The following is a 13,447-nucleotide window of genomic DNA, read 5'->3' as shown; positions in this document are numbered from 1 at the left end:
AAAGTCAGAATTGCGAATTTTCTGAGGAAAAAGTCAGATTTGTCACAATTACCTTTTTTATTCCCTGGCAGAAATAAGCTTTCATAGCTCAATTAATTAATATGACAATAAAAAAGGAAGAAAAAAAATGTTACACACACACACATATATATATATATATATATATGTGTGTGTGTGTGTGTGTGTGTGTGTGTGTGTGTGTGTGTGTAATGATTTTTTTCTTCCTTTTTTACCATATATTTACACACACATTAAATTAAAACTTAAAGAATATAAGTACAACCAAAACAAAGCAACCAAAACCGCATTCAAACCAAAACAAAGAAATAATTTGAATTTAACCATGCTCACTTCATTTACGACTACCTTTAAAAATAAAGTTTAATATTTTATCCGTTGTATTTTATCAAGACACACGATCGGGCCATTAAAACGTGCCGAATAACAGAAATGACCCAAATAATTCGCATATGTATGTAATTAACTAATTCATCCCGCCTTTAGGGGGCGCTGTCATTTCACGCAGTGATTTCACAGTGAAGCTCAGCTAGTTTGCGTGTCTATTTCAGCTGTAGGCACTTGGAAATGTTTGCTTAATCGCTTTTAAAAACATTTTTTTACTCCACGTTATAAAATAACGCGTTTTTAAGCTTTTAAAGTATAAATACTTGTTATTTTCGTTATACGTCAGTGGCGGGAAAGTGTTCTGTTCTCTCTGAGGATGGTTCTAATAAAGTTTCCCGCCGTGCTGTGTGTTGTGGCGCTGTTGTGTGAATGGGTTCGGTTCGGTCTGGGGTGTTCGGGGCTGCTGCTGTGCCGCTCCTGCGGGCACGAGGTGGCGGAAGACACGGACCTGAGGTTCGTGCCCAGTCGCCTGGCACTATCGCACCGGAACGACACGGTGATCGGAGGGAAGCGCGTCGCCGTTCAGCTCTTCGAGAATCCTCAAGGCTTCCAGTTTGAAGTCGTGACTTTTAAGAGAGCAGATGTGCTGAAGCACTGGCCGGCGGACAGTCACTTCACATGGTATCCGGGTCACGCGTGGACCGTCGCCACCTGCCCGCGGTGCAAAACACACCTAGGTGGGTGTTTAGACAGTGTTGTGTAGTTATGGAATGCAATAAAACATTGTAAGCATTGTATATACATCTCTTTATAAATAAGTAATTCAATATAAATGAAACCTAAGCACTGTACATAAGTATAATATATGTGTAAGTACATATTGGTTACATTTATATTTAGACAGACGCTTTAATCCAAAGCGACTTACAAAAGAGGAACAAAATCAATTCGTAGTTGTTTAGTTCTGTGAGATTGTTGTTTGTTGATATGTATGTGTATATACACCGATCAGGCATGACATTATGACCTCTGACAGGTGAAGTGAATAACACTGATTATCTCTTCATCACAGTTAGTGGGTGGATATATTAGGCAGCAAATGAACATTTCATCCTCAAAGTTGATGTGTTAGAAGGAGGAAAAATGGGCAAGTGTAAGGATTTGAGAGAGTTTGACAAGGGCCAAATTGTGATGGCTAGACGACTGGGTCAGAGCATCTCCAAAACTGCAGCTCTTGTGGGGTGTTCCCGGTCTGCAGTGGTCAGTATCTATCAAAAGTGCTCCAAGGAAGGAACAGCGGTGAACCGGCGACAGGGTCATTGATGGCTGGCCCGTGTGGTCCAATCCAACAGACGGATTGCTCAAGAAGTTAATGCTGGTTCTGATGGAAAGGTGTCAGAATACACGGTGCATCGCAGTTTGTTGCGTATGGGGCTGCATAGACACAGACCAGTCAGGGTGCCCATGCTGACCCCTGTCCACCGCCGAAAGAGCCAACAGTGGACACGTGAGCATCAGAACTGGACCACGGAGCAATGGAAGAAGGTGGCCTGGTCTGATGAATCACGTTTTCTTTTACATCACATGGTGTGCGTCGCTTACTTGGGGAACACATGGCACCAGGATGCACTATGGGAAGAAGGCAAGCCGGCGGAGGCAGTGTGGTGCTTTGGTCAATGTTCTGCTGGGAAACCTTGGGTCCTGCCATCCATGTGGATGTTACTTTGACACGTACCACCTACCTAAGCATTGTTGCAGACCATGTACACCCTTTCATGGAAACGGTATTCCCTGGCGGCTGTGGCCTCTTTCAGCAGGATAATGTGCCCTGACACAAAGCAAAAATGGTTTGAGGAGCACAACAACGAGTTTGAGGTGTTGACTTGGACTCCAAATTCTCCAGATCTCAATCCAATCGAGCATCTGTGGGATGTGCTGAACAAACAAGTCTGATCCATGGAGGCTCCACCTCACAACGTCAAAGGATCTGCTGCTAACGTCTTGGTGTCAGATACCACAGCACACCTTCAGGGGTCTAGTGGAGTCCATGCCTCGACGGGTCAGGGCTGTTTTGGCAGTAAAAGCGGGGACCAACACAATATTAGGAAGGTGGTCATAATGTTATGCCTCATTGGTGTATAATTTTAGCTCTGGGAAGATTAATTACAAATTGTAGTCAGTTACTGATTCTAAATCACATGAGAAAACTTGCAGCAAGTAACGTAATCCATTACATTACACTTTTAAGGTAAAATTATCTTCTTTTTGACCTAACTTGTTTGTCACATTGATATAAAAATACTAAGATAAAGAAAATGTATTCTGTTCTTTATCAACAACATGAAGTGCATTAAATGTTACATTACATCAGGGTTTCCCAGACTGGGACTGTTTAATTAAAAGCTATAAAGTAGTTAAATCATTCAAAATAATTTGTTTTATGATCTTATATTGAGACTACATGCATTATATTCTACTTGGGGGGAAAAAAAAGGTCACTACTTTAAAACAAGAATTAAACGGTGCAAGTGGTATAACGCGATTTCTTCTCTTCGATCAAGGTTGGGCGTTCCAGCCCAGTGACTGGCCCAGGACGGTGAACCGAGAAGAGTTCGAAGGTTCGGACCAGACGTTTGTGGCGCTCATAGTTGACAGACTTCTGCAGGAACACTTTGCATCCACACTGCTGATGACACCAAAATCTTTTAGAAGTTGACGATTAACCAGACCACATTTTATGCGTTTCAATAAAGATATTTTTATGGGAATTATTTTATATGACTAGAACGCCTGGCTTTGTTTTCGACTTGCCCCACGTGAAATTAAAACAGAAAACAACCTTTATTGCATTTTCTTTGCAACTGGATGAATCCCAAAACAGTGTTTTATTGAACAAAACCAACTGAACAGTTTAAAGTGTGTCTTACGGTAATACAACCACTACACAAAGTTTGTTGAGGCAGTAGGGGAAAAGTTACAAGCATGATTTCATTAGGTGTTTTTTTTGTTTTTTTTAATATTTTATTTTCTTTATCAAAAATGTAATCCATTTCAAATCTGGTGAATGTCTGTAAAACAAGACAAGATAAAAATCAAAGACTCAATGATGGGGTCCACATACCCTCTCTTTCCTCAGCCCTCCTGAACAGACATGGTTACAAGAGAGACTACTGATGTCTAACCATGAAGGGTTTAAACACCAAGAAATAAAGTAACAAAACTGTGGAGAACGCTAGAGCTAGCAGATCACTGCGCACCATGGCTTCTGTTCAATTAACCACACAAAACTTTAACAGGAAGAAAATTATACATATTTGTACATATATATATTTATAAAAAACAAACAGAAAACACTATTCGCAAGTCTACTCCAGACGGCGTGCAGCCAATAACTACAGTGTTTTGCTTTTTACCTCGAAATGCATTTGGAAATTGAGATGGTAGATGCCATGTCGGCAAGATTTTGCAGTCAGTTTATTGTGAGTCTGTTCGGGGGGACTTCAACATGGCAAGTTCAGGATAGAGGAAAGATGGAGCTCAAAACCAAAAAACAATCTGAAGAGGAAAAAGAAGCATCTCGCTCCCCAAAAATAACAAAAAAGCCAAAGAAGCAATTTGGAAACAGGACTGGGAAATGTGGATATTTTTCCTCCAATTCATCTTCAGTCATCCTCACCATCGTCATCCTGAAACACAAGACAATTAATTCATTAGAGGCACTTTTGATTTTCATATATGTGAGAGAGAGAGATTGTAGTTTGTTGAAGACTGTTTTAGACATTATTTAAAATCGAAAACTTTTAAACATTAGAAAACGTCCAAACTGATGTCACAAATACATAAACAACAACATATTTCTGGCACTCTTAGAAATGAGCGAAAATATCTATTCTTTAAAAGTAGAAAAATTTCTATATTCATAAATATAAGAACTAAAACAACTGGTTACATACCTCTCCATCATCATCCTCCTCTTCCTCTCCGTCATCTTCTCCCTCTTCATCAATATCATCCAGACCTTCCTCATCTTCCTCCTCATCCTCACCCTCTCCTTCCTCATCCTCCATGTCTGGGACCTGCATAGAGTTGATCAGTTGAGTTGAGATTTGAAATGCAAATGAATAAGTCATAATTTCCATTCAGCTGCATAAAAAGGAAGAATTGTCCAGCCACATCATTTAACCGACTGGAATGGAAACTTTAAAAGACAAAATAATGCAAAGCTACCGCTAAGATTAAGTCTACATGATTTTAATCTCAACTTTTATTTGTATGTGGCTGTATGAGTGCAAATCTCACCAAATAGTACTGAAGGGGATTTGGCCAGATGTCGTCTTTAATGACTTCGCCCAGCTCGTCCGCCCCTGAATCGGCGTGATCGGTAAACCAGGTGAAGAAACTCTCAGGTTCTTCATGTTGCCTCTTTTTGCCCGCTTTACTCTGTGTCTGACTGGCCCGACTTGTGAGGTCCTGCAAAAGAAGAACAGGTTTCAGAATTAAAACAGATCAAGCACAGAGTAAAGAACTCTTTAATAACAAACATCATCCATACTTTTCCGGGTTTCCATTTGATCTCTGTTGACTTTGAGGTTGGGTCTCCACTTTCGTTCAGGTGAATTTCTTTGGAGAGGACTTTGTTCTCAAAATACATGTTTTCATCGAAATACTAAAACACAACAGAAAAGAGATGGTCAGTTATGAAAACAAAAGCTCTTAAGCCACAAAAAAAACAAATTTTTCTACCACTTACAAAATCTATTCTGTAGCCGGATTTGATGTCTTCAAACTCTGTGACCTCTACTCTGGTCAGATAGTGAAGCGCCTCCTCGTCCTCCTCACCAAGAAGAGCTGAGACTACAAAACCAAACAATATTACTCATTGAACTGTCTGGACACGGTGTAAACCAAGTACAAGAGTTTGCACAGGATCTTACCTTGTGGGTGGTTGACAAATGTTGTGACCCAAAAGTTGGGGATTTTGGCGATGAGTTCCGACCTCTTCTGGAAGAATGGCTGGCGGAGTTTGTTGTATTTCTGTTCAACTTTGAGAATTTCCTCACTCGCCTGCTCATTCAGTCTGAACAAGATCAGAACAAAAAAAAATAAAAATTATATCCATTCACAAGCGTTACCGCGATAATGAATTTATACCGCGGTAATTGCTAAAGCGTGGTCAATGAAGTTCAACATACCTGTCAATTTCATTCTGTACTTCATCAATGTGCTCGATGGCTTCTTGTTGTTCTTTTTCTAAACAATGTAAAAGAAAAAAAAAAATATTAAATGAAAAGCAGCATATTATATGTTTTGCTAGTGTAATAAACTAGTGCAAGACGAGCGAAGATGCTTTTATTCCCAATTCAAGCGCGTTTACAGGAGAATTACGTTACGTAAAGATTAATAAAACACATCCGTGCATAATTTCTTAAAAACAAAACCGTATTGTTAACGGTACGTTTTCTGTGACGCGAATACAATCCGATGCATTGAACTCAGAGGAGCCGCGCAGATGCCGCGTGGTTTAAATGTGCACAGAATCGCTCGCGCTGCACCTGCTTCCGTCGCGAGTCCAAAATCACCTGAGCGTCGAAAGTCGCTTCAGCGTTCATTTCCATTATCATTCACCCTTTAAAGTGCATAAACAACCATTAGTTCGTGCTACATCATGGCGGAGACGTGGCTCGGCTAAGCTAAAGCTAAAGCACAACAACAATAAAGCAGCGCGCGGACGCTTCCGTTCCGCATGTTTCACGCTCTTTCACTGCACGCGTTTCTTCGAAAAATACATTTGGGAGCAGCATAAAACAAACTCCCGCGCTTTTAATTTTTTTTGTAAAAAAAAAATAAAATATATATAACGTTTTTGTTTGTGTTCAAATGAGGCTTTGTGGCGCGCTTAGTTCGCACACGGCCAGAAATCAAACATGGCCTCCGCCGCCGGCTGCTGCCGTCCCTCCGAGAACATCCAACCAGACCCACGGCCAATCACAAGCACTGCACACCGCCACTGTCTACATCAACTAGTCATACGCGAGCTGCTGCTAATTAACTAGCAAAAATAGCGAATAAAAGCACTCTGGCGAGAGAAGAGAAAGTGAAAATGGCCGCCGATCGTTCTCGCTTACCCGAGGTCTCGTCCCCTCCGTCGTGGTTGGAGTTCAGTTCCTTTTTACTGACTTTAGCCGCTGAAGCAGACATGATTTCACTGATCACGAAGAGAGGAGTTTTCAGTGAGAATCAAGCGAATTTTAAACTCGTTGAGGTAGAAGATCGTCCTCCTTGAAGTCGGTTTCTGGAGACTATGATAGGACAAGAACAGAAATGAGTGAGCCCGCGCTGCTCCACACACAAACTTACAGCGAGGGAACGAACGCAGATTCTCACGCGCTCTCTTTCGGATAGAACGCGCCCCACACGAGCTCGAAAAATGAACTCCGCCCCTTCCAGAACAACCCGCCGAGCTCGACGTTGGTCCCCGGAGCTGCCCTCTGATTGGGCGGTGACATGGGAGGCGGGGCGGTGCGTGGAACCGCCACAAAAAGGGCGGGATTGTAACGAAGCTCTCATAACAGGTCATTTGAATGTAGTTAAAATGGTGCTAGACAACACTAGAAATAAACACACAAGAGTAATGTTGCTTAATTTTAGACATCTTAGGGATCCTTGGTAGTGCACTCTTTATTGAACTTTTTACATTAGTGTAGAAAGAAATAGATTACAAGCCACAAACTGGTTCTTAACCTTTGACCCCAAGGCTGCCCCATTGTCCACAATATTCAAAGTCCTCTACCCCAATGAATTAAAAAATATTTTTACTCACAATTCCTATCTATTAATGAGGGGAAATAAAATAAATATCTAGCTCATTTTAATATTTGTTTTAAAATGTACTCTTTAATACTTTATTTTAAATCATCTTGAGTCCCTCTGGTTGAGAACCACTGCTTCAAGTCTCGCAAATCCAAGTTTGTAGTTCATTTCGAGACAGACACGACTGAAAATGTGTCAGTAACCAATCAGGATGAAGCGAGTTCATTCGGTGAAGCATTTGTTCTGGCTTACAAAAAATCATTAATTTGTGAGTCAATTAACATTGTGTGCAAAAGTTTATTTAGTCACATATAAAATTAACCTCACAAAGTAATTAAAAACTCTTGAGAACTATACAAACCGTCCCTTGTTACATGAACAGAATCATGTCACAGATGTACATCACGCAACAAATGAGTAAAAAAAAGGTTTTGAAAACTCACTTTAACTTAATAAATACAAAAAAACTAGAAAGTAAAGTTTGTCGGGACAAACTTTTATGTTTGCTTGACAAAGCCTTGTCTAAAAGTTTGAAAGTTTTATAAGCTTCCTAACATGTTTTATCATGTTGTTAGCATCTCTTAGCATGTGTCTAACATTATTTAGCATTTTGCTAACATGTTTTAGTACATTGCTTGTGTGAACTAGCATGTTACAAACATTTTGACATGTTGCTAGCATGAATTAACATGTCTTACCAAATTGCTAACATGAATTAACATGTTGTTAACATGCTTTAACACTTTGCTAGCATGTTTGAACACATTGCTAATATGTTTTAACATGTTGCAAGCATGAACGAGTGTTGTTAACATGTTTTAACACACTGCTAACATGACTTAACATGTTAACATGTTGTTAGGATGATTTAACATGCTGCTAACGTGTTTTAACACATTGCTAACATGAATTAGCATGTTGCTAACATGATTTCCCATGTTGCTAGCACATGTTGTTAACATAAATTAACATGTTAACATGTTTTAACATGTTGCCAGCATGTTTTAACACATCGCTAACATGATTTAGCATGTCGTTAACAAGTTTTAACACGCTGCTAACATGAATTAGCATGCTGCTAGCATGATTTAACACATTGTTAACATGAATTAACATATTAACATGTTTTAACACATTGCTAATGTTTTAACATGTTGCTAAAATGTTGCAAGCATGAAAGAGAACGTTGCTAACGTTTTTAACACATTGCTAACATGATTTAACATGTTGTTAATGTTTTAACACAATGCTAACATGAATTAGCTTGTTGCTAACATGATTTAACATCCTGCTAACATGTTTTAACACATTGCTAACATGATTTAGCATGTTGCTAGCATGAATTAACATGTTGCTAGCACTTTGCTAGTGTTTTAGCATGTTTTAGCACGTTGCTAATGTGAAAGAACAACCAGTAACTGAGGCACATAATGATTAAAAGGCTAGTTAATTGATCAAGTAGATACTGTACATGTTCCCTGCAGGTTTACTACATCAAGTATATCACAATACCCACATCACATTAGTATTAGTAAAACACAATCAATGTTGAGACCCTCTGAAGAGCTCAATAAAACACGTTTCCCTCATAAACATCAGTCATACAGTCACGTGAGTGTGTCTGATGTAGATCCTCTCCCATGCTACCGTCCCACAGACGCAGAAGAAGTCCCACAGGTTGCAGATCACTCCTCTGTCGAACGGGTTCTCCTCCGAGTCACAGTGTTTGAGGTACAGGATCCGGTGGCGGGACATGAACTCCCATGTGGTGGTGTTAACGGAGGCCAGGTACAGGTGAATGCAGAGTAGGATGAACACCACCACTGAAAACACCCCCGTGATGCCGATCGCCCCGAGCAGGAATCCATTCTGAGTGAACCACTGCTGCCAGGTGGGTGCAAAGACCACGCCAGACCTGAGACACACGCTTGAGGTTAATTCACAGTTGCATTGATGCTTTATAACTCTTCATTCTGGACTGTGAATTATTAGTATTTCACAGCATCTTGGTGTTGACTGATCAAACTTCCTAATCTGATCAATGGAGTACAGTGTGTAATGAGGGGAAAGAATTGTTCCTCTGGGATCAGTAAACTAGTGCACTGGTACTGTACAGTATATAATGCATAATTTAATATTTTAAATGCCACAGACCGCCAAATATGATCATCCTCATGTGAAGGACCCCCATCCTAAAATTTAAATGTATGTACATGAAATATATTTTCATGTATAAAGAATACATTGATACTGCGAAATATTAATATTATAAATATGTACAAAAAATTATTTGGAAAATATTTAGTTTTTTCAATTATGTTGCATCATTACGTCTTTTTTCTACTGTACTATTATATGTATTATATTTATTTAGATCAAATTTATTCATTATTTATTTTAATAAAATTCTTTTTTAATGTATTTTAATCACATTTATTTATTTAAATCAATTTGTTTATTTTAATAAAATGTATTTAGTTAGTTTAATCCTAGTTTTTTTATTTTTTTATTTTTGCATATTTTATTTATTTAAATCAATTTGGACTTATTTCAATATTTTTAAGTTATTTAATCACATGTATTTATTTATTTATTGACATAAAATTTGATTTATTTACTTGAATCATTTTTTATTTTAATCACATGTATTTAGTTAGTTTAATCTTAGTTTTATTATTTATTTTTACTTTATTATTTAGTATTTTTACACATTTTATTTATTTTAATCAATCAACCTATTTTAAGTTATTTTAATCATTTATTTATTTACAAAAAATGATTTATTTACTTGAATAATTTTTTATTTTAATCAAATGTATTTAGTTAGTTAATCGAAATTTTATTATTTATTTATCTATATTTTAACTGTTTTTCTGTACATTTTTAAATGTATTTTAATCACATTTATTTATTTAGTTTTTATTTATTTAAGTCAAATTTGATTTATTTGAATCAATTTGTTAATTATAATCAAATGTGTTTAGTTGGTTTAATCTTATTTTTATTAAATAATAAAATAAGAAAATTTTATTAAATTTTATATAATATTTGTTTACACTGTTTTCTAATGATGCATACATCTTTAAAAATTGCATTATTTATTTCAATCATTTTTTATTTAAAACAAATTCTATTTATTTCAATAATTTTAAGTTATTTCAATCACATTTTTTTGTTATTATTTACTTGCATAAAATGTTATTTATTTATTTGAATAGTTTTTTTTATTTTAAAATGTATTTTAATTATTTAACATTTTTTTTTTTATGTACATTTTTCAAATAATGCATAATGCAGCCTGTTCTTTAAACATGTGAAACTGTGCATGATCATTGCTTAATTCAAAATGTGGGTCCACTTTGGAAATAAATGTTTACAATATGCAATGGTAACTTTGACATCTTTACACTTACTATATTTAAAGATATACTCAATGAATAAATGCTCTGGCAGTCCGATCGAGTTAAAAATACAGCAAATGTGTGTTCTGCTCACACTCACCATGCAGTCTGTAGACCCCAAGATACAGCAGCAAACTGCACACACAGATACAGCAGGAACCACCTGTGATTTCGCTCACCAACGCAGTTGTCGATCCAGGGGCAGTGATGGTCAAAACGCCTCACACAGCGCTTACACGTTCTACAGTGCCTGGCCCTCATTGGTTGCTGGTTCATGTAAAAAGAGAAACAAGAAAGCCTGGATGCAAACTCAATGTTACAGTGATTTCATAGTGTACATCAACGTTATGGGAGTACCAGTAAAAAGCAGTATCCGCAGCGCCGCTGCTTTAAGGAACTTTGCTCTTGAGGAATCATCTCCTCCAGTTCTTCATCGCTATCCACTGATGTTCCCTGAAAGAGTCCAAATATCTGCATAGTTATTATTTGAGCAAGATATTATCTTAAACAGACTTTATATTCTTGATTACCTTTGTGTCAGTGTCAGACAGAACAAACCCAGGATCCATCAGAGACACAGTGAAGTACAGCAGTACTGAGAGCAGAACTAAAGCGCTGAACATCACAGGATGTAGTAGGTCTCCTCGCTCCTGACATTTCCGAAGATCTGCATGAGAACATGATTCTCATTTAGATATTTAATAGAACATATAGCCTAGATATAGACTCAAATACACACAAAGTAGTGGCTCGGGTTTGTATTTAAAAAGTAAATGGCAATACCATGGTATTCTTTCATTATGTTTCTCTCTCACACACACACACACACTAGTATTTAAATAGTAAATGGCAGTACTATGGTATTCTTTTACTATCTTTAACACACACACACACACACACAATGAAATCACACTTATTAAAATGTAAATGTACCGGTGTTATGCAGAAAAAGCACTAACGTTGTGAGCCAGGTCAGAATGACATGCGCAGTTCGCACTAAACAGCCTGATTTAAACATGTTTTTAAACATCCTGCCTCACGAGAAGTATATTAAAAACACCCAAAACATGGCTACATTAAATATACAAGTACTATTCTGTGTGTACTCTTGTAATAAAAGACATCAACACAAAGTAAACCATTTCAGACAGATTCTAAAGTAATTTCTGAAATCTAACCGCTGGCCATCATGTATGTTTTTATGTCTCTGATTTTGTTGTCTTAACATTTCCGCGTTTGAGCGGTTGGTTAGATTCCAAAATAAAAGTCGTTTTCCGATGTCCAGATTTCAAAATAAGATTCTCCGCTAATTCTGTTTAATATGTATTATTCTACAACTCTGTGGTTTAAAATTAAAGTGATAAATAAACGAGTTTTTAGTTTATTAAAATCACTTAAAATGCCAATGTTGTGAAGAAGGAAATCGACTACACGATCTTATGGAGAAAATTATACCAGTCTAGCATGTTTCCTGAGGTACTAAAGATTTGAACTGCAGATGGCAGTGTTCAAACACTTATCAGGACAAAGAAGAGGCCTATATGAAATGGACATTAGTTTAATTTAGTAGTTTCATGATAAAGCAGAGATATGATCTCTTTAACAGTTCAGAGAGCAGGTCGGATCTAACTAGGACTGAACCTGTAATCTTGTGTAAATAGGTCAGATGTTGAACTATGATTTTGGCTATACACGTTATGTAAGAAGGGAAATGACAGATCAACCATGATTTAGCTAATCCTAAAGATTTTTGTCTTGTTTAATTTTATCGCCTAGCTTAAACATGTAATAAAATTTATATAAAACGATTAACTGTTGTAGTTTAAATTGTTTGAATAGTGAAATATTGGAACATTTATTTTTATTTTAGTAAATTATCAGAACAGTACTGTTTTAAATAGACTTTTTAAATTCTTTTAGTATATAAACTTGAATTAACTATTTTTTAAAATAATTAATAAACATTAGTAACACATTAGTACCATATTAGCGAGTGATATACAATTTTCTGCAGTCTATAACTTTTTTTGTGTACAAAATTTACAAAAATTATATAATGAGCGAGTACATCATGACTCCATTTTCCAAACCATGTTTTTGTCTTATCCTGAATCACTATGGTACACATATAATAAATGTTTATATTCGGACTATTTTAGACTGGTTCGGGTCGTACCGCTGCGGAATACCACAGCACCCGCGTGACTCATCATAGACATAAACCGACGAAAGTAGAGCGCCAGAAGTTACGGTCTGCAGCTCTAACATTGGTAACACTACAATGTATTAACTAACATTAACAATACATTGTTACAGTATTTATTAATCTTTGATAACATTAGTTATATGTTCATTGTTAGTACATGTTAACACTGGTCCATTAAATAATAACTTTTGATTTTAATAATGCGTTTTTACAGCGCCTCATACTGGTCTGGCATGTATACTACATCATTTTGAGTCTGTTTCAGTGGTTTTGTGTGTATGCAGATATTTCCTGAGACGACGAGGGAAAACGAGGGATAGGATAGGGAAAGCTCTGGCTTCGTGTGGATGTGGCCTAAAAACTAGAATGAATAAACACATTGTTAGTTCATGTTAACTCATGCAGGTGAAAAAATACTATAGTAAATACTACAGTGTTTTTGAACCATACTATAATATATACAGTATACTACAATTTACTATAGTATTTACAACACTTTGTTAATGAATGCTACAGCATACTGTAGTATAATATACTGTATAGTTGTAGAAAACTTAGTACAGTATTGGGTAATTTGTTTATATTACTATAGTTATGTTATCACAACAAATTAATTCAAGTACTTTACTATAGTATGGTTCAAAAACACTATAGTATTTATTATAAATTACTATAGTATTTTTTT

At 36.7% G+C, this 13,447-nt stretch overlaps 3 protein-coding genes across 3 annotated transcripts; 1 reads left to right on the top strand and 2 right to left on the bottom strand.

Annotated features, from left to right (window-relative positions):
* Window positions 1-513: 513 nt before the first annotated feature.
* Window positions 514-3,121, top strand: si:ch211-51h9.7 (uncharacterized protein LOC558400 homolog). The gene is made up of 2 exons (XM_051902278.1): window positions 514-1,082; window positions 2,907-3,121. The coding sequence occupies exons 1-2, from the start codon at window positions 722-724 to the stop codon at window positions 3,059-3,061; spliced, it is 516 nt and encodes a 171-aa protein (XP_051758238.1). The 5' UTR covers window positions 514-721; the 3' UTR covers window positions 3,062-3,121.
* Window positions 3,122-3,185: 64 nt separating this feature from the next.
* seta (SET nuclear proto-oncogene a) lies at window positions 3,186-6,782 on the bottom strand. Its single transcript, XM_051902277.1, has 8 exons — window positions 6,471-6,782; window positions 5,538-5,595; window positions 5,280-5,422; window positions 5,096-5,199; window positions 4,898-5,011; window positions 4,645-4,815; window positions 4,299-4,421; window positions 3,186-4,031 (listed from the first exon to the last, which is right to left on the bottom strand). The coding sequence occupies exons 1-8, from the start codon at window positions 6,541-6,543 to the stop codon at window positions 4,008-4,010; spliced, it is 810 nt and encodes a 269-aa protein (XP_051758237.1). The 5' UTR covers window positions 6,544-6,782; the 3' UTR covers window positions 3,186-4,007.
* A 650-nt stretch (window positions 6,783-7,432) lies between these two features.
* Window positions 7,433-11,807, bottom strand: zdhhc12a (zinc finger DHHC-type palmitoyltransferase 12a). The gene is made up of 5 exons (XM_051902276.1): window positions 11,490-11,807; window positions 11,087-11,223; window positions 10,914-11,009; window positions 10,657-10,823; window positions 7,433-9,070 (listed from the first exon to the last, which is right to left on the bottom strand). The coding sequence occupies exons 1-5, from the start codon at window positions 11,584-11,586 to the stop codon at window positions 8,755-8,757; spliced, it is 813 nt and encodes a 270-aa protein (XP_051758236.1). The 5' UTR covers window positions 11,587-11,807; the 3' UTR covers window positions 7,433-8,754.
* Window positions 11,808-13,447: the final 1,640 nt, after the last annotated feature.

Source organism: Ctenopharyngodon idella, chromosome 8 (assembly GCF_019924925.1).
Source record: "Ctenopharyngodon idella isolate HZGC_01 chromosome 8, HZGC01, whole genome shotgun sequence".
Classification (NCBI taxonomy): domain Eukaryota; kingdom Metazoa; phylum Chordata; class Actinopteri; order Cypriniformes; family Xenocyprididae; genus Ctenopharyngodon; species Ctenopharyngodon idella.
This window is presented reverse-complemented; position numbering and strand designations above follow the sequence as displayed.